The sequence below is a fragment of the Neoarius graeffei genome, chromosome 3, assembly GCF_027579695.1.
Source record: "Neoarius graeffei isolate fNeoGra1 chromosome 3, fNeoGra1.pri, whole genome shotgun sequence".
Lineage (NCBI taxonomy): Eukaryota > Metazoa > Chordata > Actinopteri > Siluriformes > Ariidae > Neoarius > Neoarius graeffei.
The window spans coordinates 9,721,830-9,746,249 of record NC_083571.1 but is presented as its reverse complement, the minus strand read 5'-3'; the positions used below and the strand labels follow the sequence as shown (position 1 = coordinate 9,746,249).

General features: G+C 41.4%; 1 protein-coding gene across 1 annotated transcript in view; it reads left to right on the top strand.

Annotated features, from left to right (window-relative positions):
• The window catches only part of lin9 (lin-9 DREAM MuvB core complex component), a 61,378-nt gene that overhangs the window by 35,703 nt on the left and 1,255 nt on the right, over positions 1–24,420 (top strand). The window contains exons 9-14 of the mRNA XM_060916369.1: positions 941–1,066; positions 1,182–1,283; positions 1,384–1,464; positions 13,475–13,600; positions 13,710–13,892; positions 13,990–14,087. Of these exons, the coding sequence (XP_060772352.1) occupies positions 941–1,066; positions 1,182–1,283; positions 1,384–1,464; positions 13,475–13,600; positions 13,710–13,892; positions 13,990–14,087 (716 nt within the window). The remainder of the gene's footprint in view (positions 1–940; positions 1,067–1,181; positions 1,284–1,383; positions 1,465–13,474; positions 13,601–13,709; positions 13,893–13,989; positions 14,088–24,420) is intronic.

Below are 24,420 nucleotides of genomic sequence, written 5' to 3'. Positions count from 1 at the left end.
TGGCTCTGCGTATCGCGATTTCGATACGCATATTGTTACAGCCCTAGTAGTTAAGTTACTCTTTCAAGAATTAGACTTTCAAGAACTTTAGAAATAATGCTGGCAAGGGCTATGGGTCTGTAGTTATCAATACTACCAACCTTACCAGCCTTGTCTTTAATAACTGGAACAAGAATTACTGACATCATGGAATCAGGCAGTATGCCATGACACACCAAACCAGAAAAACAAATAGACAGCAGTACTGCCAATCTGGGGCCAGCTAGCTTTAAGTTTTAAGCTGTGATATTATCCATGCCACAAGCTTTTCTGTCTGCAAGTTGCCCTATGGCCTTAACGACTTAATTTGTGTGAAAATAGACATTTTTATCCTCAACCTCATAAGGCTCACTCTTTATACAATTGAACAGAGATGCATAGTGCTGCCTCCAGAGGTCGACAATGTCCTGTGGTGCAGTTACCCCCTCTATATTACATGGGAGAGCAATTATTCTATCCACGTTCACTGGATTTTGAGAAACGGAACATTTTTTATTTTTATTTCTTGCAAATTCGATAAATAAAAACTTTATACAAAACGTCCGACAAAATAATTTCTGCTTAGAATGTCAACAAACCGGCGAAATGACCGTAGCAAACGCGTTGTGAAAAATGCGATAATAGTAATTCTTGAAAAATAAAAAAGATACTTTTATTCCATATTTTTTGTGGTTTTGTTTTCGAGTAGTTTTTATTTCGTCCTCGGTTGGTTCAGCAACACGCTCCCGGTATATGAGCAGTAGAGCACGCAATTGCTCATATCCAGTGAATGTGGATAGAATATTTGATACGCTTTAAAAAAAAAAAAAAAATTTTTTTTAAACAGGTTCTACATTTTACTCAAACTGTGTAATATCAGAATCGGAGAAAACCACAATCATTGCGTTTTAATTCTTCTCAGAGCAACGAGCCTCCGGAGACGATGCCCATATCTGCTTTCGCTCAGAAACAGCGCCCGTCACGCTTCCCGAACTTCATGACTCCTCCACGGGGGACGTATCCCAGCTCGACTCAACCCATCTTAATGGTAATGAGCAGAGATTTACCTGGATCTCTTTTTATAACGTTTTTAAACCTTGTTGATCATGTAGAACGAGCATAACAGAGAAACAACCATGGATCCTCTCATTACGTGCCTGCAGGACAGCGATCCTCTGTTTAGTCAGTCGCCCTGGAAGAATAAACTAACTGGAAGTGACGGAGAGACACTCGGAGGATTCCCTGTCAAATTTCTCGTGCAAGTCGTGAGTATGACGAGGCAAATAAACCTGTTTCATCAGGATTTCTTTTTTATTTTTCTTTCCAGAAAATACTTTAATTCATTTCCTTTCTTGTTTCTTTCAGACACGGTTGTCCAAAATACTCATGATTAAAAAGGAACACATAAAGCATTTAAAGGACATGAACACCGAAGCTGAAAAACTGGTATGTACTTTTTTTAAAAAATGTTTTATATCCTTTTTACAAACATTATTTAGAATTAATTTCATGATTTTTTTTCTATCCTGTGTGTTTCCTTTGACCCAGTATCCTATCAACAGAACCACCGTGCTAGATAACTACCGTATTTTCCGGACTATACGTCGCTCCGGAGTTTAAGTCGCATCAGCCAAAAAATGCATTATGAAGATGAAAAAAAACATATATACGTCGCACTTTTTTGAAGGGTTATTCTATCCATAGAATCTGTGAATCTATCTGATAAGTGGCGCGTGGTTACTGCGCGACTGCATTGTTTATTTAATAAACGAACAGCTGAGCAGTGATAACGCGCCCTTTGCCCTGTAAGTAGCCTAGTCTGATTATTTTAAATATCTACTACTATCTTTAATACTATCACTATCGTTATTACTAATAGCCTGTATGAGACGCCTCACCGAATCCAGGGACACATGTCTGGCGAAACGAATCCGAGATAATCGCAAAAGAAGCATTTTTTTTCGAAATTTGTGATTTTTGTTTTTTTCCATCATGTGCAAGTTGAGATCTTGAAGAATGCAATCAGTATTTCAGATAATAGATTGTTTTGTTGGAAAAGCATACATTTTTTGTTGCAAATTGTCTCGTTTTTGTCAGGACTGTAGCCTGCTGGGGGGTGTGGGTAAATTACCATATGGGCCATTCACATGATGATTTAAGTCTTTTTTTTTTTTTTTTTCGCCAATCAGCTGTATGATACGAGCTGAGCACATGGCTACTTAAGCTGCATACAGGCGTGTAATTTCACTATGGAATGAGCAAGCTAGACGTGGTGACCTTTGTTTACATGAAAGTAGCATCGTGCTAGCTCATAGGGGGTGGGGCTTTCCTTAATGTCATGCAAATGAGCACCATTATGTGCCCGCCCTACACCCGGAGTAACTGAGATGGAAAACTTTGAGGGCGATTTTCTCCCTTTTCTGTTTTAAGAAGTATACACTTTCAAAAGGCCACACATTCTTCAAATATTGTCAGATCTCCACATGGAAGGCATCATTGGAAAGCTTAGAAACTGTACTTTCTGAATCTGTCAATAACTCAAAATGCCCCCGGGCGGACATGTGTCCCTGGATTCTGTGATCTGCCACATATTATTATTATTATTATTATTATTATTATTATTATTATTATAACTAATATTAGTAGCCTATTACTGATGCATTAATCAGTTTGCATTTAGAATATTTTTACCGGTAGGGCTTATTATCGCCCTGTGGCTCTTTCATCTTTGTTATTAAAGCTGTAGTCATCATCGAGGAGTGTCATTCTTCATTTTTGTCGAATTTTATTTCATCAAATCAGAGGCCAAGTAGGCTATAGGTATATCATCTCCAAAGACAGGTACGGTAGTAAAAACAACCGTCTAGTGAAAAAAAAACAACAACCGCTTAGAGAAAAAAACAGGCAGAAAGTGTGCCTGCCAGTTAATGTCATATCAGATAAAAACATTAAACGTTATTCAGACCATTAACACCATAACATCAGAGACGAAGAATAAAGTTCATCTTGGAAGGAGAGTTATTTTTAAAAATGCAAAACAAAATAATTTATAACAGCCCAGAGAAAAACTGGCTGAATATGTACCGTAACATCAAGTTATTCAATAGCCTATAGGCCAGAAATCAGGGCTTAATTTGAGCCGGAACATGACGGAACAAGATCCGTAACCTCCGTTGTCGGATCCGGCAGCTATTTTCATTTCATTCGGTGTTCCGGCAGCTATTTAAATGGATCAGATCATCTCCGTGACCATCACAAAGGGAAAAAAATCAAACAATAAATTAAATAAGTAAATAATTTTAGTGTTCGGTTTTGATTTTGATATCTGTTGGTGATTTTCTCTCCTATGACATCCACAAAATCTATGCGAAAGGGGAAGAGGGAGGGACATGGGGTGTATACTTCCGCTCAATAGAGCACCGGGTTTTTTGTAACTGTTAGCTTGCGCTGTGGAAAAAATGGCAAAAAAACTTGAAAGCTTACTAAAATTTTTAAAACGAATTCTCCAACTTGTTTTGTAAACCCTTTATTTCTTAACTATTACTTGAATTGATTGCACTTATGTTTGCTGGCACTGCTTTTAATGAGCAGGAGAAAAACAGGGAGGGCTTGGAACATGACCGCAGGTCGGAATCGAACCCGGGTCCCCGGATTTATGGTATGGCGCCTTATCCACCTGAGCCACGAAATCCCGCTGGCACTGCTTTTAAATCCCTTACTTAAATCCTTAAAATGAGTCATTTAACTCATGTCTTGTGTGATCTGATCTCCAATGGTGAAATAAACCGGTTGTGATATGAGTACAGTCTGTTATTTTAGAAGATAAATTTAATATATAGCCTAATAAAAAAATATTTTATAACATATCACGACATATTACTGTCTGTAACTGTTCATCACTAAAGCGTTTTCTAAGGGCGTATTCACACTTACGTTGTTTGGTCCGGACCAAACGAACCAAATTTCCCTTGGTCCGGACCTTTTGGGTTGGTCTGAATACAAACCACCGAACTCTGGTCCGGACCAAACAAGCGGACCGAGACCGAGCTGCAAGGTCGGACTCGGTCCGGACCAAAGGAACCCTGGTGCGGACCTTTTGGAGGTGTGAAAGCAGACCGGACCTAATCCGACAGTTTTGCTTTTTTGTACCTCGGGAGCTTCCGTCGTTTGTCGAGCATTATGGGAAACAGAGTCTTGACACTCCACCGCAAAGTGCAAACACTGTTTCGGTTGTCATGGGTCGTTCAGTCACCAGTGGTAGGCGAGTACAAAAAATGAGTAGGGGGCAAACGTGGGCCGAGGAAGAAACGCGTACCCTTGTGGATATATGGGCAGATGTCCACATATCTGAGCTTTTGAAGAGAACACGCAAAAATGCCGACGTGTTTGCTGTATTCAGTGAGAAAATGAAGGCGAAGGGGTTCACGCGCTCCCCAGAACAATGTCGGCTAAAAGTGAAGAAACTCCGTCAGACCTACATTAAAATCAGGGACATTCTTTCAAAAAGTGGCGGTACTAGCGACGCAAAAAAGAAATTCATCTATTGCGTGAAGAGCCAGAACTGTCACAACATGATGTGCGCTCATCGGCGCTATCCTCCGTAGCCGCCTTGCCCTTTGTCGTCGTCGTTGATAAATTACTTGTACAACAGCATAGTAATCGCACAATTGTGAAAACAGTAAAAACTGGAAAAAACATATAGCTTTGATGACATTAAAAAGAATAACAGCACGGAAAGCCTCCGTGACTACTTTTGAACTTAACGCTTTGTGCGCGTGTCGTCTCTGACCAATAGCTGAACGACCTCAGGGCGCGTGGCTTTGTTGACAGATTTTGGTCCGCTTACTAAAATGTAGAGTGTGAAAGCGAACCGCACCAAAATGAAAAAAATAAAAAAAACATTTGGTTCGGACCAAAGCAAGTGAACTATCGAACTATCCTGGTCTGAATACACCCTAAGATCATATTATTATTATTATTTTTTACACACACACAATAAGCACGTGTGCGTAAAGTTATAGTAAACCACCCCCCGCCTTTTTTTTTTTTTTTTTTTTGAGTTGCCGGACCCACCCACCTCCTGCGTTCCGGGACCTCCCACTTCACAAATTAAGCACTGCCTAAAATCATTACATCACTTATTTAAATAACTATAGGCCTATCATTAATAATAAAACACAGGTCAATCAAGTTTATCAAGCTGACGATTTCACTCCAAATCAGCAAATCCATTGAATTCCTCATCCTCGGTGTCGCTTCTGAACAACTCTGCCAACTCCAGCGGCAGACGACGCGCCGTTTCCTCCTCTTCTGCGTGGCTGTCGTCAGACTCGGCATCAGCTCCAGTTATTCCGCGGTGGAAAAAAAAACATTTATACGTCACACTGGAGTATAAGTCGCATGGCCAGCCGAACCATGAAAAAAAGTGCGACTTATAGTCCGAAAAATACGGTAATAGTAGAAATATGCGTTGCGTTAGTGTGTTTGTGTGTCCAGTTAAGTATCATTAGGAAATGTTTGGCGTTATCATTGAATTCTTGGGTTTCACGTGACGTCACATCCGCCTCGTTAGTTATTCAGAACTTTAGCTGGTGGTCTAGTGACAAAGCGTTTGTACGGAGAAGGTGCATCGCTTGCGTGAAAAATGCCGTACGGTTGCGTTGTTTGTAGCGAATCGATCAAACCGTGAAACTGATAAAGTTTCTTCAGGGTTCGACGTGAACTAATAAAAAAGGCTGAACGAACACAGGATTTCACAAAAAGACGTGGAGAAAGGCGGCTTTTCAGTGAAATCGAAGGGAGCCGAGTCGAAGCGTGCTGGAGTTTGCAGCGATCGCTTGGTGAAAGGTTTGTATTTCCCTCTCAGCTCTGTCCTTAGCGTTTTCCAAGTACTTTTCTTGCTATGTGTTGTTATTTTACGCTACTTTTTTTTAGTCCCGAAGCGCTAAAGCTGATTCTCCAGCTGTTTCTTGTTTCCTCCTCACAGTCCATATGCATGAAGGTCGCGACAAAATTCTTCCCCAGCCGTACAGTTACAATGCGCCGTGATCACGTCTTCTCCGTCTTGTTTAACTAAGATCCAGGTCTTTAAAGGGGTTTCTGATGATCTTTGTGAATGATTTAGCGGAGAGATAAGAGCCAAGACGAGTGAGAATCAAGCCAGCTGTTTGTTTGTTTGCGCTTCGTTGTAAAGACGCAATTGAAAAGCTTATACAAAACAGTACAGGATTCATTGGGCAGCGACTTGATAGCGAGGTCCTTTACCCAGCCACGTACAAAAAAAGTTGTAAGCCTCCGTACTCTTCCACGCTTTCATGTGTTTTGCGGTGTAGAAGGACGTCTGCAACACCAGATAGTTCGAGATGTCGGGGAACTCGACTGAAGGGTCGTTTTCCAGATCGTATGATAAATCCTTCTTTCCCAGACTGTAGGGGTCGATTCCATTGCACATAGCGATCTTCTGAATCTATCTAAAGCCAGCAGTGGCTTCTAGATTACGAGCGTACTCTGATAACTTATCGCTAGTTGTTTGCGCTCCGGCAGCCATTTTGGTTTGCTCGCCCGCCAGCTGTTTTACCGGAAGTGAAATCGCTAAGAAAAGTCACGTGACTGAAACCCAAGAATACACAATACATTAATGAAGCGCGGTTTCTTGCATTTTATTACTGTGTGTCGATGATATTAGGAGCCATTCGTTGATTTTAGGAAATGTGTCCCTGTAATTGGACAGATGGGTAAGATTTACAATAGTGCTGTTGATTTTTCTTAATTCTGATTGGTCGGAAGGTGTTGATTAGTTTTCAGTAACAGCAGCTCTGACGTTAGTGCAGCTACAAATCACAGGTTTATATTGACGCACTTGATGTCAAGCTGCTTTTCACTGAAGGCCACATCACAAAATTTTTCGGTTATCGAGGATCAAATAATCACTGAACATCCATTTTAAAAAAGGCAACCGTGAAATCTGCACGGCAAAAACGAGTCGTTTATTCAAGAAGTTTTGAACACTTCGATTGGGAATCGGTAAAACGACGACGAGGCTACCTAACGTTTCGTTTGATTCCATTTCAATACACTTCCGACTCTTTGATATCTTTTAACATCAAAACGTGAAACGAGTGCAGTCAACGATTTATGCAGTAAAAACTTAACAATTCGGTTTCAAGAGGAACGTCTTTAAAATTCACCTTCCGTTCATTCCCAGGTTTGATGTTTTCAGAGATGTCCACAAGTGCCGGCGACCGGCCGTTTCCTCCGCCTACGCAGACGGTCTGAGCCGGATACTTGATCCCAGAAAGTTTTTTTTTTTTTTTAAATGCCTTTCAATGTTCAAGCTATTTATTTATTTATTTATTTATTTTAATATAGTCTCCACTGCCTATAATTTGCTGCAAATCCAGTTATTCCATCATGAAATTGTCTTCGATTCGGGTCTAGCGTTACCGGAAGCGATGCCATATTTGTTGATCGATTCTCGCACTCTGATTGGATGAGCCGGACCACTGTAGCGCATGTAGTTATGTTACAGAGCCGGGCAGCGTACTACAGAGGGTCACTAAGAAAGCCGAGCATGCGCACGCACATCTGGAGGGAAATTTCATACATATTTTACAGTGAAATGGTTAGTAATTTATTAGCCGAGACGCCACCAGAAGACACGTCAATTTCAAAATTTTCTTGGTGGTGGTGGCATGACCCCCGCTTAGCATTAGTGCACCTTTTTTTTTTTTTAAAAGCCGGCGGCTTCAGATTTTCTGGAGAACCCTGTGTTTTTAACATACAGTAGAATTCTTAACGTTAATGAAAATAAGTGCAGTCAACAATTTATTCAGTATAAGAACTTGCCTGTCCTCATCATTCGAAAACTATGTGGCAGTAAAAAGTGTGTGTGAAAGAGAGTGTTTCAGTAAGCAGAGCTGTAAGCAAACTAAACAAATCGGCTTGCTCTTAACTTCCCGAAACAAAATAGGCTCTTGTCCACTTTTCCTGAAAACGGCGCCTCTTTATCAACTTTCCTTTTCTTTCACAACATCTTGACACTTGACGGCAAGAAACTATCTCGCGATCTTTCTTTAGTCACGAATGACTAGCCGTTTACTTGAAATAAGTTATCACCACCTAGTGGATGGATGATGAATCGCGTTTAGTGGTAATGGTTGATGCAGAGAACCCGTGTCTGAAATCGCTCCCTACTCACTATACAGGGCACTATATAGCGAGGACGCCATTTTGTAGCGCTGTCCGAAACCTTAATGAGGATTATTTACACCCTATATAGTGCACTCAAAGTATCCCGTAACGCATCACGAAAAGTAGTGTACAGCGATGGTCACGAACCAAAGCAATATATGGAGGACGCTCTGGACTCTTACAGTAATGCTTTTATGGCTGAGGACTACAGTTGACTTGCTAACTTTAGGACTGCAGTTGTCATGAACAGTTTTGCACTCAAGTTTCCATCAGTGAAGAGTTTATAACATCAACGAAACTGACTTCATGTTAAAACTGTTAATGTTATAATCATGCTGTCTGTTGTTGCCCAAATGAGGATGGGTTCCCTTTTGAGTCTGATTCCTCTCGAGGTTTCTTCCTCATGTCGTCTGAGGGAGTTTTTCCTTGCCACCGTCGCCGCAGGCTTGCTTATTGGGGATAGATTAGGGATAAAATTAGCTCATGTTTTAAGTCGTTCAAATTGTGTAAAGCTGCTTTGCGACAATGTTTATTGTTAAACGCGCTATACAAATAAACTTGACTTGACAATATATCCCATCATGCGTTGCGGTCGCACTGAAAGAAATCAAATTGAAAGTCTCAAATTTGATTTAATAAAAGGCAGCAGCAAAGAAGAAAGTATTCAGCCTTGATTTAAAAGAACTGAAAAATGCAGGGACTTGATATGGGAAATATGCTCAGTATAATATGAATTTATTACAAAAATAAGTGTGTGTGTGTGTTATTTTGAAAACCCACCAGCCGACTGATCTGGCACGTTTTAGTTGTGCGACAGTAATAACATAAATACCGGTGATATGGACTAGTATCCAAAAAAGTTTTTTTCATTTGACCAATGAGCTCACTATATAGTCCTCTATATACAACCCCGATTCCAAAAAAGTTGGGACAAAGTACAAATTGTCAATAAAAACGGAATGCAATGATGTGGAAGTTTCAAAATTCCATATTTTATTCAGAATAGAACATAGATGACATATCAAATGTTTAAACTGAGAAAATGTATCATTTAAAGAGAAAAATTAGGTGATTTTAAATTTCATGACAACACCACGTCTCAAAAAAGTTGGGACAAGGCCATGTTTACCACTGTGAGACATCCCCTTTTCTCTTTACAACAGTCTGTAAACGTCTGGGGACTGAGGAGACAAGTTGCTCAAGTTTAGGGATAGGAATGTTAACCCATTCTTGTCTAATGTAGGATTCTAGTTGCTCAAATGTCTTAGGTCTTTTTTGTCGTACCTTCCATTTTATGATGCGCAAATGTTTTCTATGGGTGAAAGATCTGGACTGCAGGCTGGCCAGTTCAGTACCCGGACCCTTCTTCTACGCAGCCATGATGCTGTAATGGATGCAGTATGTGGTTTGGCATTGTCATGTTGGAAAATGCAAGGTCTTCCCTGAAAGAGACGTCGTCTGGATGGGAGCATATGTTGCTCTAGAACCTGGATATACCTTTCAGCATTGATGGTGTCTTTCCAGATGTGTAAGCTGCCCATGCCACACGCACTAATGCAACCCCATACCATCAGAGATGCAGGCTTCTGAACTGAGCGCTGATGATAACTTGGGTCGTCCTTCTCCTCTTTAGTCCGAATGACACGGCGTCCCTGATTTCCATAAAGAACTTCAAATTTTGATTCGCCTGACCACAGAACAGTTTTCCACTTTGCCACAGTCCATTTTAAATGAGCCTTGGCCCAGAGAAGACGTCTGCACTTCTGGATCATGTTCAGATACGGCTTCTTCTTTGAGCTATAGAGTTTTAGCTGGCAACGGCGGATGGCACGGTGAATTGCGTTCACAGATAATGTTCTCTGGAAATATTCCTGAGCCCATTTTGTGATTTCCAATACAGAAGCATGCCTGTATGTGATACAGTGCCGTCTAAGGGCCCGAAGATCACGGGCACCCAGTATGGTTTTCCGGCCTTGACCCTTACGCACAGAGATTCTTCCAGATTCTCTGAATCTTTTGATGATATTATGCACTGTAGATGATGATATGTTCAAACTCTTTGCAATTTTACACTGTCGAACTCCTTTCTGATATTGCTCCACTATTTGTCGGTGCAGAATTAGGGGGATTGGTGATCCTCTTCCCATCTTTACTTCTGAGAGCTGCTGCCACTCCAAGATGCTCTTTTTATACCCAGTCATGTTAATGACCTATTGCCAATTGACCTAATGAGTTGCAATTTGGTCCTCCAGCTGTTCCTTTTTTGTACCTTTAACTTTTCCAGCCTCTTATTGCCCCTGTCCCAACTTTTTTGAGACATGTTGCTGTCATGAAATTTCAAATGAGCCAATATTTGGCATGAAATTTCAAAATGTCTCACTTTTGACATTTGATATGTTGTCTATGTTCTATTGTGAATACAATATCAGTTTTTGAGATTTGTAAATTATTGCATTCCATTTTTATTTACAATTTGTACTTTGTCCCAACTTTTTTGGAATCGGGGTTGTAGTAATTCCCTATATAGGGAGTAGTGAACGAGTGAGCGATTTCAGACACGCAATGTTTTTGAATGAAATGTCAGCCGTTTTGGATCTTTGCGCGGGCTGGGTGTTTGACACCCATGATTTAATACGTTATTGTTTCTATAGTAACAATTCATTCACAGGGATTTGTGTGTGTGTGTGTGTGTGTATATGTATATATATATATATATATATATATATAATATTAGTGCTGTCAAGCGATTAAAATATTTAATCGCGATTAATGTCGCGACTGTCATAGTTAACTCGCGATTAATCGCAATTTAATCGCACATTTTTGTCACATGAAAAACCATTGTAATTCTCTTATCAGCATAAAAAAGTGAATGGGCTTGCTCACCGTTTGAACTACGGGGGTACTCGGGGGATCCGAGATCCCCTGAAACAGACATGAGATCCCTTGAAAACATGATTTGGGAAATGTTGGGGGGTCTCTAAAATATTGACAAAATGATATTTATTGACATAGCAATCGTGTGTAACGGGAAGCATTTGCATATCCGAAGTGAGCGCGCGATGGAGATCCGCGCTCTGAGACAAGCGCAAGCACACACACACCCCCCCCCAAGGGGAAAAAAGGGACCCCCCGAAAATATCGGCATAGTTCGAGCACTGGTTGTACCAATGTTTTTTTTTTTTTTATATTTATTGCAGAGCATAACACGTCTTGTCACAGCCACTACAAAGTGGGGCTGGAGCCGCCGATGGGAAAACTAAACCTAAGCCGAGCACCGTGGCTCTTCGGGGGAGGGCAGAGGACTCTGGCTGTGCGGGGCGTGGCATCATGTCACAGAACGTTAATCTCGCGATAAAAAAATTATCGCTGTTAAAATTGAGTCAAGTTAACGCGTTAATAACGCGACATTTTTGACAGCACTAATATATATATATATATATATATATATATATATATATATATATATATATATATATAAATAAATATATATATAAAATTAATGCATCTCAAAAAATTAGAATACCATGAAAAAATTATCATAATTTAATTCAAAAAGGTAAACTTTCATATATTCTATATTCATGACATGTAAAGGTGAAATATTTAAAGCCTTTTTTGTTTTACTTTTGATGATTATGGCTTATAGCTCATGAAAATCAGAAATCCAGTATCTCAAATTATTAGAATATTCCCTAAGATCAATCAAAAAAAGGATTTACAATACAGAAATGTCCAACTTCTGAAAAGTATATTCATTTATACACTCAATACTTGGTTGGGGCTCCTTTACCATGAATTACTGTATCAATGCGGTGTGGCATGGAGGTGATCAGTCTGTGGCACTGCTGAGGTGTTATTGAAGCCCAGGTTGCTTTGATAGCGGCCTTCAGCGTATCTGTATTTTTGGGTCGGGTGTTTCTCATCTTCCTCTTGACAATACCCCATAGATTCTCTATGGGGTTCAGGTCAGGCAAGTTGGCTGGCCAATCAAACACAGTAATATCATGGTCAGCAAACCATTTGGTAGTAGTTTTGGCACTGTGGGTAGGTGCCAAGTCCTGCTGGAAAAGGAAATCAGCATCTCCAAAAAACTCGTCAGCAGATGGAAGCATGAAGTGCTCTAAAATCTCCTGGTAGATGGCTGTGTTGACTTTGGACTTGATAAAATACAGTGGACCAACACCAGCAGATGACATGGCACCCCAAATCATCACAGACTGTGGAAACTTCACACTGGGCTTCAAACACCTTGGATTCTGTGCCTCTCCACTCTTCCTCCAGACTCTAGAACCGTGATTTCCAAATTAAATGCAAAATGTACTTTCATCTGAAAAGAGGACTTTGGACCACTGAGCGACAGTCCATTTCTTTCTCTCCTTAGCCCAGATAAGACACTTCTGACATCGTCTCTGGCTCAGGAGTAGCTTGATATTAGGAATGTAAAAGTTGTATCCCCTTTCTTGAAGATGTCTGTTCGTGATGGGTCTTGATACACTGACACACCAGCCTCAGTCCACTCCTTGTGAAGCTCTCCCAAGTTCTTGAATCGACTTTTCTTGACAATCCTCTCAAGACTGCGGCCATCCCTGTTGCTTGCACACCTTTTCCAGCCATCCTTTTCAGCAATGACCTTTTGTGGCTTACCCTCCTTGTGGAGGGCATCAGTGATCATCTTCTGGACAACAGTCAAGGCAGCAGTCTTCCCCATGATTGTGGTTGTGTGTACTGAACTAGACCGAGAGATACACTGTGTTCATACTGTTTTACTCAAACTCGAAATGAAATATTCTAATATTTTGAGATGTTTTTTTTTTTTTTTGTACTGTATGCCATACTGATTAAAATTAAAATAGAAAAATGCTTGAAACATTTTAGTTTGTGTAATGAGTCTATAATATATAACATTTTCACTTTCTTAAATAACTGATGGAAAATATTGAACTTTTTCACAATATTCTAATTTTTTGAGATGCACTAGTGTGTGTGTGTGTGTGTGTGTGTGTGTATGAGAGAGAGGCTCGTGAGGGAAGAGCTGCGGTAACAGGAGCTAACTTGTTTTGTGAACATGAAACGTAACTACAAACAGATTAAAAGTACAACGTGTCGTTCTTTACTTAATAAAAAATGGTTAGTGTTGGCAAATTCATGTGGTGTAAGAGGAATAAAACGTTTTGGGACGTGTTGGAAAATATTCAGCTTCAGCATCGTTTGTTTGTTTGTTTGGTTGGTTTTTTTGCTGAAAATTTGTTTAATTCATGTGCAGAAGTCCTATTCCATGCCGATCGGATTGGACTTCCAGAGGAGGTACGCCACGACAGTACTGGATCTGGAGCAGCTTAATAAAGACCTGAACAAAGTTCTGCATGAAGTCCAGCAGTTCTGTTATGAAGTGAGTGAGAAGAAACTGTGCTCCATTGGAACTGGAGTTTTTGCTGGTGTGCACTGTTGAACACCATCTTAACATCTGTCATCTTCATGTACCTCTCTCGCTTGCACAGCTGGCCCCGGATCAAGGCATGCAGCCTGCAGATCAGCCCAGTGAGCTGCGGAGACGGTGCGAGGACGAAGCCCAGGACATGGTGAGACTCTCCAATGCTCTGCCTGACGGAGAACAGCGCGTCCAGAGTCCTGGACTCACGCAGCTCATTTCTCGTCTCACTGCTCTCCTGCTGCAGATCAGGGTGAGACACTGAACCACTTCCTCACATCTCTAACCACCCAGTTACTGAATTCATTACCACTGCTGATTCCTTCGTTTTGGGATGGTTTTTATTGCAGTGCTTGGCAGAAGGTGGTGACCTCAACTCCTTTGAGTTCAAATCGCTGACCGACTCCCTGAACGACATAAAGAATTCAATAGACAGCTCCAACCTCAGGTAACGCACAGCATTTTTATATTCAGTCTGCTGACGTTCTAAAGCACAAACTTATGGTCTTTAAGACAACAAAGTCATCAAAAGGACTTCCAGAGAATCAGCGCCACAGATCCAAAGTGCTATTTTGCAAAAACAAGACTTGAAGGAGAACTGAAGTCATTTCTTAATTAGCGTGTTATTCAATTACGTTTTCGGTTTTAGTAACCTTGTATCGTGACTCGTATTGGCAATTAATTGCAATTAAATATTATACTTATCAGCCTATTCGTTTTTTTAGCCGTGTTGAATTTAGTTCGTTTGGTCCACGGCAGGCGTCGCTTATCCGCACGATCTTCACGAGACTCGTGCGAGACTTCGAAACGTGAAGTGTCAGCCAGGTGTCAGTGCCGCCATTTTGAAAACTGTTTTCCAAACGAAGTATTGCACAAAAACAAGTTTAAATGACAATTACTGCCTACTTTTTTTTCAAACTTTTCCGATCGCTATCAAAACAAACAAAACTTCCGGCTTGATTACGTCAGCGTTCGAAAGAGAACGCGCGCGTCTTTTGACAACGTTGGCAGATGTCGGTCACTTTGATTTCCGCCGTACGTTTTACTTCCGTCCTACGATGTCTCGCACAGGTCTCGACGAATCTTGTTTACGGCCATCGCTTTGACTTATGGACTGATATTTTTTATTTTTTTTATATATATATATATATATATATACACATTTTCCGATATTTTAAAATAAGATGATTTAAAAAAAAACCTTTGTCTTCAGTTCTCCTTTTAATGACCAATCATCCAGTTTATTTATTTCCTTGGCCAAAAACAAGTCTGGATATTCAGCAACAGGTTCATGTGCGCCCCCTGAAGGCCCCTGAGCGATTAACCAGGAAATTTTGAAATTACAGGGTTATGAAATGTCCTCGTTATACATTTTAATACAAGATGTTCTAGATTTAAAAAAAAAAAAAAGCGGACTTTCGCTTAAAAAAAATAATGTTAAAGCTGTAATATCAGTCCGTTGGGCCATTTCCCCGGGTGCGGCCATACTGGATTAGCCAGATATATGGATGTATTAGGAGATGAAAATGAGGGTGGCAGATTCCACGTGACGGCATACCGTGTCCCACATCAAACAGATGGAATATAAGCAGATATAAGGGGTGTTCACTTGGCAACTTTTACTCCGGTGTAGCACCGGGGCTGCCCCGGTAGAGCGTTCACACGGTACAAAGTTATACTGGTGTAGCCCCTGAAAGCTGCTTAAACCGGTGCAAATCTAACCCTGCTCGGGAGGTGGTTTAAGAAATTTACTCCGGAGTAAATGCTAGTTTGCGGGGCAGCACCGATATAAAATGGGATGTCTGAACGCTACAGGGGTAGACTCGCTACGCGTGAGGAGAGTTGATTACATACGGGCATGGCGTAATTTGCATCCTGGTATTTTGCGCTTCCAAAATGGCGAATATCAACAACAACAGAACTGCGTGTCTTCCAGTGTTGCCAGATTGGGCGGTTTTAAGTGCATTTTGGCGGATTTGAACATATTTTGGGCTGGAAACCGTCAGCAGTATCTGGCAACACTGGTGTCTTCATCCACGTTGTTTTCCCGGCGCTTGGTGATGCCATGACAACCGGGAAAAGGAAGTACGTTTTCACGCATGCGCATATTTCATTTCCGCATTATTACTATCGTATAGCACGGTCGCAAAAACTGCCGTGTGAACGCAAGTGGGGCTGCACCGGTGCTAACACGCTTCTCTCTAGTAAGCAGGTTTGTGACGTGTGAACGCTCCACAAAATTTACACCGGTGTAAGATATATCGCAACAAAATACATCGGTGCAGCATCCACCCCTATTCTCACACACTACTTTATTTTGATTCCTTTTCTAAGACTGCATTGTCATAATTTTTGTGGAGAAATGCAAACAAATTGACCGAGAATTGTTTTTCTTGCTAGACCATATTATTATACTATAGTCTAGTTGTTATAACAGAAGGACTCTCACACGCCACACACCTGCATGGGATTAAGGCCTAAATAAGGACTCCGAATGCAGCCTTACTTTGTGAAGTATTGCGTTGTTGTGACACATTACTGAGCCTTATTTCCTGGTTTTTGATTCCTGTTCCATGTTTTTGACCCTGCTTCCATCTATGATCTTCTGTTTGTGCCTCGCTCAACCTTACGCCTGTTTTCCCGTTCACAATATCCGCCTGCCAATTTGGACTGTTTGCACTTTTCTTTATAATAAAGCTCTTTCGCACTTACATCCGTCTCCAACTGTCCCTGACAGAATACTTTGCCCCGCTGACACGAGTATAGCATGCACTTGTACACCCTGGAAAATGACCTCACGCACGATGGAGTTATGGCGGCCTCCCTGACCAAAAACAGTCCTGTCTGTTTTCATCACTTTAGTGGTTATATCGCTAAGAACAAATTCAACATGCAGCTTTTTTTTTTTTTTTAAATAAAGGATGGAAATGAAGACCGACTTTTAGCTCAATTTGTTTATTTGCGAGATGTTTTCTTTATGTTGAGAATTAAAAGCGACGTCCACTACTAGATGGCACGTCTGAGTCATAACATCCCTCCACGTGGATTCCAAAATGTTGGCGATTTCGTGTTCTACACACTGATGAGGTCTGATGCACCTTTCCGCCGTGATTGTCATGATCTTACTTTTCAGCCTTACCGTCAAAACTATTTACAAATCTAGACACGAACTAGAATAGGTTAGTGTTGGTACAGTACTTCAGAGCTATCTAGCCTTGTAGGTATCATAAGCATGCGATTTGAGACGGCGCTAATTTCTTTCGATGTTTATAGGGTTCATTCAGCGACCACAGGCAGCCATTTTACATGCATGTATACAAAGTTAATAATCAAATATAATCCAGTATCGAGAGTTGCAAATCACATGGATTAGACCAGTATCCATTTCAATGGGCCATTCAGATCTTTTTGCATTTTTATTTTTATTATTTTGCTTTTAATAATCATTTAACTATAGTCTGTGTGCTGAAAAAAAAAAACCAGCACTATAAACCACCACCACCACACACATTTTAATGATTTTGTTCATAAACCTAGATACCAAAAAAATGGGCGTGGACTTCTACGAGTTCTTCTTTTTCTAGAAAGCTACAAAAAACTTTTACATAACTTTTTCATTATAAATACAAGCGCATTAAAGGTAGACTGCCTTTCCGATTTTAAGTGCAGGCCATAAAAATAATTTTCCCCGACACCCAGTTATTTTTGTTTAGTGGACTGAAAGCTACTGAATTCAAATCACAGACTTCCAATTTTATTAGTTTTTTTTTTAAATAGAACAGTTAATGAATTTATCTCCACGTGGCCTGAAATTCTCCGCTATTTTTTCCTGCTTCACTATGACGCAATACAAGATACTACGCCATGCGGCACGTGGTGGGCTTTCCCCGTTCACGCAAGGCATTGTGGGATACAGATTTGAAACAGGAGAAAAATGGAGGACGCGAGTGTGCGACTGAAACATGAAAGGCCGACTACAGTAACGGAAAGAAAGCGAGAAGGAAAGACGTTATGTTCTATACGAAGGAAAGGAAACGCAGGACCAAACTAATAAATATCGGTGCTCAGTGAGCACCTCGGTGTGATCAGCTGTTCGTTTAGCGACAGAATGATGGAACTGTCAGTGCACGCTCAAAGGTAAACCTGTAGATGGCAGTAATGCAGCACTGTGGATGCCAGCTGCTGTAAAACCCAAAAGGAGGAGGTAAACCTGCGCATGCACACACACACGGACTTCCTCTGTCTGCTAGGGATGTTAACCGATGACCGTTTGACCAGTGGTTGACCGAATCAACGTCAACCGGTTAATTTTTTTTTGGTTGTCAGTTAAAAAAAAAAAATCAATCGTTTTTTGAAGCTGCCGATTTTGGAGTGGAGAACCTGGAATTCCGTGTTGTAAACGCTTGGGGCATGCCATGTGGTGTAAGGACGACAGCTGACAAATCAGAAACACCCATTCAGTCATGTCCCGCCCTCCCGCCCCAGTTGAAGACAGCTGCCACTCGGCGAGAGAAAAGTGTAGACACAGGCTTTTTAGCTTACAAATTACTATTCTGTTTTTTTTTTTTTTTTTTTAATTATTATTAGAAGGCACATGGAGTTTAGTCCTGCCTTGGCCAGTGCATTCTGAAAGTACGTTTTGGTCTGTAACCAACAATGCATGTTATTGCAAATCATATCTCTCCACACAAACTAAAGGCGCAGATGCCGACTTTTTCACGGCTGAATCATGCAGATCCGATTTTTTTTTTTTTTGGGGGGGGGGGCGTTGGAGTGTCTGAATAATTTCATCAGAGTAAATTCTGTATTAAAATTACTAAATAAGCAAATGCCGTTGAAATTATTCAGACACACCAACGCCCCCCCCCCCCCAAAAAAAAAAAATCGGATCTGCACGATTCAGCCGTGAAAAAGGCGGCATCCGCCAAAAGGCGTGCCGTTTGCATCCCTGTAAACTCATAGGTTAACCGACTTTAAGTGGCTAATGAGGCTCGGTGGTCGGTCAAGATTTTTTTTTTTAGTTTTCGCCATCCCTACTGTCTGCTTGACTGAGCGATTTGATGCACGTTATTTGCTCGGGAATCCCCTCAAATTCATTAACTTCCCAGCCACAGAATAGCCTGATAATTTTTTTTTTTTGCGATATTGCAGAAATTAATATCACAATGACCACATTGCAGAGGGAACTAAATTTCAGATTTTATGAAATCAGAAGGCTTTAATATAAACCTGTGGTTTGCAGCTGCACTACTGTTCAACAAAATAAATCAACACACACTGATATATAATCTACATGACCACAATGATTGTTGTATCAGTCTGTACCTTGTATCCATACCGATGTTTTTATATAACCGGAAAGGCGAGATTAGCTGATTTTGGCACAAGTCGAAGACTGAAGTTTGCGGCGACGACTTGCCGCACTGAAATCAAGTGGCAAACTCCGCTCCTGAAAAGTGAAGCCAATGAGGAAGTGCTAAAATCTGCTATTCCTCGATTGGCCACTTGAGGCAGACTCCAAAAGCCGGTCAGTTCCCATAGACCCTAGGGTGCTAGTCTGGCTAACGCGACTTCAAAGCTCTGCGAGCATTTGGTCTGGCAAAGATATTAAGCCCAACCGTTTCCCAAAGCGCGTGGTTGACCCGCCTCCCTGAAATGCCTCAGTTTGCTACTGGTCGAAGCCAGAAAAGGCTGTGACGAAGCTTAAACCAATCACATCACTCTTTCCTCTGATGCATGTGACGCGACGGAAACTGCTTGAGTAACAGGAAGAAGATAAATACCTCCAGGGCTGCTCTTTGCTCCGTTTTCAATGAGAACTTCCCGTTGAATGCTTTCAATACAGCATCTACCGCTGTGTCAAAGGCTTGCCGCTGCTCCATGTTCGTAATGTTTCTAGTGAATGAAGCGCTTCCGGCATAGATTCTGTAAACAATCTATGGCTTCCGGTCGCAGTTCTACTACGTCACTGCCTTGAACACGCCTCTACCCAGGGCCGTTGGAGATGCTCAAAGTTGATTGGCTCCCGATTTTTCGGGAGCTTGGAAGAGCTGGAGATAGCTTGCCTGGCCAGACTAAGCTCGCAACAGGCCCTCGTGTTGCGTCACGCTTAGGATGGGCGGGCCCAGGCTACTAGGGTGCATCAGTTGCCCTCACTTTCATAAAATCTGATGCATTTTTGTTCGGGTGTTCCTTTTCACCAATAAAGACATCCTGTAAAATTTTTTGACCATATTCAAAAGTCTAATGGTGGCACCATGAGGTTCATTTTTTGCCAAAAACCGCTTATTTTATGTTTTCGCGTAAGGTTTGAATCACAATGTTGGACTCCGTTTATTGATTTCTTGTGACCCAGAGATCATGTTAAGAACCTTTGCAAGGGATTGAGAAGCATTCATGTGATTCATAATACATTTGTATTGTTTAAAAGTAGTTGAACAATGATTCAATGAACAGCTGAAACTCAAACTGTGCTTGATAATATATTTAGAATATGGACTAAAAATGTGGATCTAAGATATTTGGTATACTCCATAACAGGGGTGGCCAACCAGTTGGAGACCAAGAGCCACATTTTTTATTGTATTACCGCAAAGAGCCACATCATACACATGGGCACACGAACATCACCCATCCCTTCCCCTCTCTCTCTCTCTCTCTCTCTCTCTCTCTCTCACACACACACACACACACACACACACACACACACCTCTGCTCAGCCAGATTAATAGTAAATGTCACACACCAACATATTTACTCCTACAGTACTAAGACCACAGGCTGAGGCCAGTCATTTTTAACAATGAACATTGTGTGCACTTACTATGCATGCTGCTTAGTGGGACTCATGGCATTACCAAAAAAAAGCCACACCATACACATGACCGCACATGAACATCGCCCCGCCCCCCCCCCCCGCGCGCGCGCGCGCGCTCTCTCTCTCTCTCTCTCTCTCTCTCTCTCTCTCTCTCACAGATGCACGCGCACGCACCTCTGCTCAGCCAGATTAATAGTAAATGTCACACGCCAACATGAGAGAAATTTACTCCTTCAGTCAGTACTAATACCACAGGCCAGTCATTTACAGCAATCAATATTGTGTGCACTTACTATGCATGTTGCTTAGTGGGACTTCTGACATTCCTTGCCTTGAACAATCCTCTTCAAATCTGGCTTGTATTCCGTCGTTGCCACTCGAAGCAGTTCTTTCACATGGGTGTCAGTCAGAACAGAACGATGCTTTGACTTCACGTGTTTCATGGTAGAGAACACAGACTCGCAGACGTATGTTGACCCAAACATTGACAGTATCTTAAGCGCAGCCCGTTTCACATTCGGGTATTTTTCCAATGGCACACTTTTCCAAAACTCAATGGTGCCTTCCCTCAAAACAGGTTTCAGTTGGTCTTCCTCACGAAGATCGATCATCTCCAACTCATCTGTGACAAGCGGGGCTTTCAAACAGTCCATCTCCGCACTGACTGGGTCGACGAGGAACGTAATCTGTGGCCTTTTCAGTTGTATATCACGGAACCGGGTTACAAAGCTTTCGTGCAGGTTTTCAATTAGTGTTGCATATCTGGCTCCTTGCTTATTCAGGGAGGCGGGAAGCTTTGAAATGAGCTAATGACGACTGACATATAAGGCAGAATGGCTTGCCATTACGTTCAACAAAAAAGTATAAACTCTCCCACTCTGTTAAAAATGTCCCATGTTCGTCTTCATATTTTCGTTTTGCTGTGCATTTTTTCATTGCCATTTTGAGAGGCTACTTGACACAAGATACACCTTGCCCAAAAACTTAGCGATTATCTCACGCACATGCGCATTTGACATAACCTGAAAATACCGTAATATACCCAAGCAAAGCGAAGATGCATTTGACGAAAATACCATACTGAACTCAAGCAAAGCGCACACGCACATAAAAAAAAACAAAACACAAACTTCGATATGAACGTAAGAGCCGCATGACACCGGGCAAAGAGCCGCATGCGGCTCGCGAGCCGCGGGTTGGCCACCCAAGCTCTATAAGGTGCCATAATGTTTCATGAAAAGTGATCGAAATTTTGTCATAAAAGTCATAAAACAGCAGCTTTTTCCATAACTTTGAGCTCCTGGTGCCACCATTAAACTTTTGAATTTTGTCAAAATATTTCATCCAGTGTGTTTTCTTACCAAAAGGAACATAAAAACAAAAATGCATCATGATCGGAGGAACTTTTCATTTTTAGGGGGCAGCTGATGCACCCTAATAGACCCCCATGTTAAAATGTCCAACTTTACAGCCTGGTGGTCTCTATAGCTAGTTTTCCCCCTTCATGACAACTGTGTGTGAAATATTTTATTTTTTTAAAATATAATTCAACAGCTTAAATTATATTGAGACATAACATTTGTGCATAAATAGAACCTGGGCCGATTTGAGTGACAGCTAGTGTTGTCGTTGATAGCCGCTAGCTGGCATTACTCCAGAACTCGAGCCAAATTCACCGCAGGTAATGGATTTATGAAAATAATTTATGGAGCCTTGCCTAGAGCTTTTCCACACTACTACACCCGTAAGTTACTTTAACTTGCTTTATTAGATTGTACTTACCTTCCGATATTTTTGACGTCACTGCCGATGAAGTTTCTCAGCGTCTCCGCTTCAGTAAATTAGACTCAGACTGACAATTTGACAGCTTGAGCGACTAAAAAAAAAAATTACACTTTGGAGTCTGACCTGGAAATAATGTCCGTTTAGCATGAAGATGCGCGTAGCAACAGTCAGTCGTTCACCAAGAGACACGTCTCTGAACTAAATCATGGGCTTGGTCGATTGTTTCATATCAAATACACTGTGCTACGTGACCATCATAGACTGACCATCTAACAGTAGATGCTGTTGACCTGAGCTCCTCCTAGCTAGCTATTAACCGAGCTAACACTAGTTATCGAAGCCGTCAGGGGAAAATATTAACGCTAATGTTTTATTAACAATTAAGATTGAAAAGATGACATTCCTTGATCAAGTGTTATCGGATGGTTACACACCGGCCGTTGTGGTTATGGTCTGTGTCTTATGGAGCAGCTTCTTTTAGTTTAGCCAGTAGCTTGTTAGCTTCAAGGTTAGTAGCCATACTATTCCAGCGTCCAGGCTTCACCAACCCCGCCCCTTTCTCCATTTATGGACTATCCGGGAGTTCGGCAGAATCAGGCACTGCCAAGATGGCTCCTTATCTCAAGCTACAGGTGTCGGAGGCTTTGTCCGACGTTTTTAGTTTATGGCTGGAACGCCAGTGAAACTGTTGAAGAGGACAGAAACAGTGGCTACAAGAGGAGTTCCGACATTTCAGATTTTGCATATTAAGCTGAATCCATAAAAAAAAAAAGTTAAAACGAATTTAACACGTTTTAGGTTGCAGGAATGTTAGTGGTCAGATTAATATGAACCTGTGATTTGCAACTGCACTACTGTTTGAGAAAATACAACCCCGATTCCAAAAAAGTTGGGACAAAGTACAAATTGTAAATAAAAACGGAATGCAATAATTTACAAATCTCAAAACCTGATATTGTATTCACAATAGAACATAGACAACATATCAAATGTCGAAAGTGAGACATTTTGAAATTTCATGCCAAATCTTGGCTCATTTGAAATTTCATGACAGCAACACATCTCAAAAAAGTTGGTACAGGGGCAATAAGAGGCTGGAAAAGTTAAAGGTACAAAAAAGGAACAGCTGGAGGACCAAACTGCAACTCATTAGGTCAATTGGCAATAGGCCATTAACATGACTGGGTATAAAAAGAGCATCTTGGAGTGGCAGCGGCTCTCAGAAGTAAAGATGGGAAGAGGATCACCAATCCCCCTAATTCTGCACCGACAAATAGTGGAGCAATATCAGAAAGGAGTTCGACAGTGTAAAATTGCAAAGAGTTTGAACATCTCATCATCTACAGTGCATATCAAAAGATTCAGAGAATCTGGAAGAATCTCTGTGCGTAAGGGTCAAGGCCGGAAAACCATACTGGGTGCCCGTGATCTTCGGGCCCTTAGACGGCACTGCATCACATACAGGCATGCTTCTGTATTGGAAATCACAAAATGGGCTCAGGAATATTTCCAGAGAACATTATCTGTGAACACAATTCACCGTGCCATCCGCCGTTGCCAGCTAAAACTCTATAGTTCGAAGAAGAAGCCGTATCTAAACACGATCCAGAAGCGCAGACGTCTTCTCTGGGCCAAGGCTCATTTAAAATGGACTGTGGCAAAGTGGAAAACTGTTCTGTGGTCAGACGAATCAAAATTTGAAGTTCTTTATGGAAATCAAGGATGCCGTGTCATTCGGACTAAAGAGGAGAAGGACGACCCAAGTTGTTATCAGCGCTCAGTTCAGAAGCCTGCATCTCTGATGGTATGGGGTTGCATTAGTGCGTGTGGCATGGGCAGCTTACACATCTGGAAAGACACCATCGATGCTGAAAGGTATATCCAGGTTCTAGAGCAACATATGCTCCCATCCAGACGACATCTCTTTCAGGGAAGACGTTGCATTTTCCAACATAACAATGCCAAACCACATACTGCATCAATTACAGCATCATGGCTGCGTAGAAGAAGGGTCCGGGTACTGAACTGGCCAGCCTGCAGTCCAGCTCTTTCACCCATAGAAAACATTTGGCGCATCATAAAACGGAAGATACGACAAAAAAGACCTAAGACAGTTGAGCAACTAGAATCCTACATTAGACAAGAATGGGTTAACATTCCTATCCCTAAACTTGAGCAA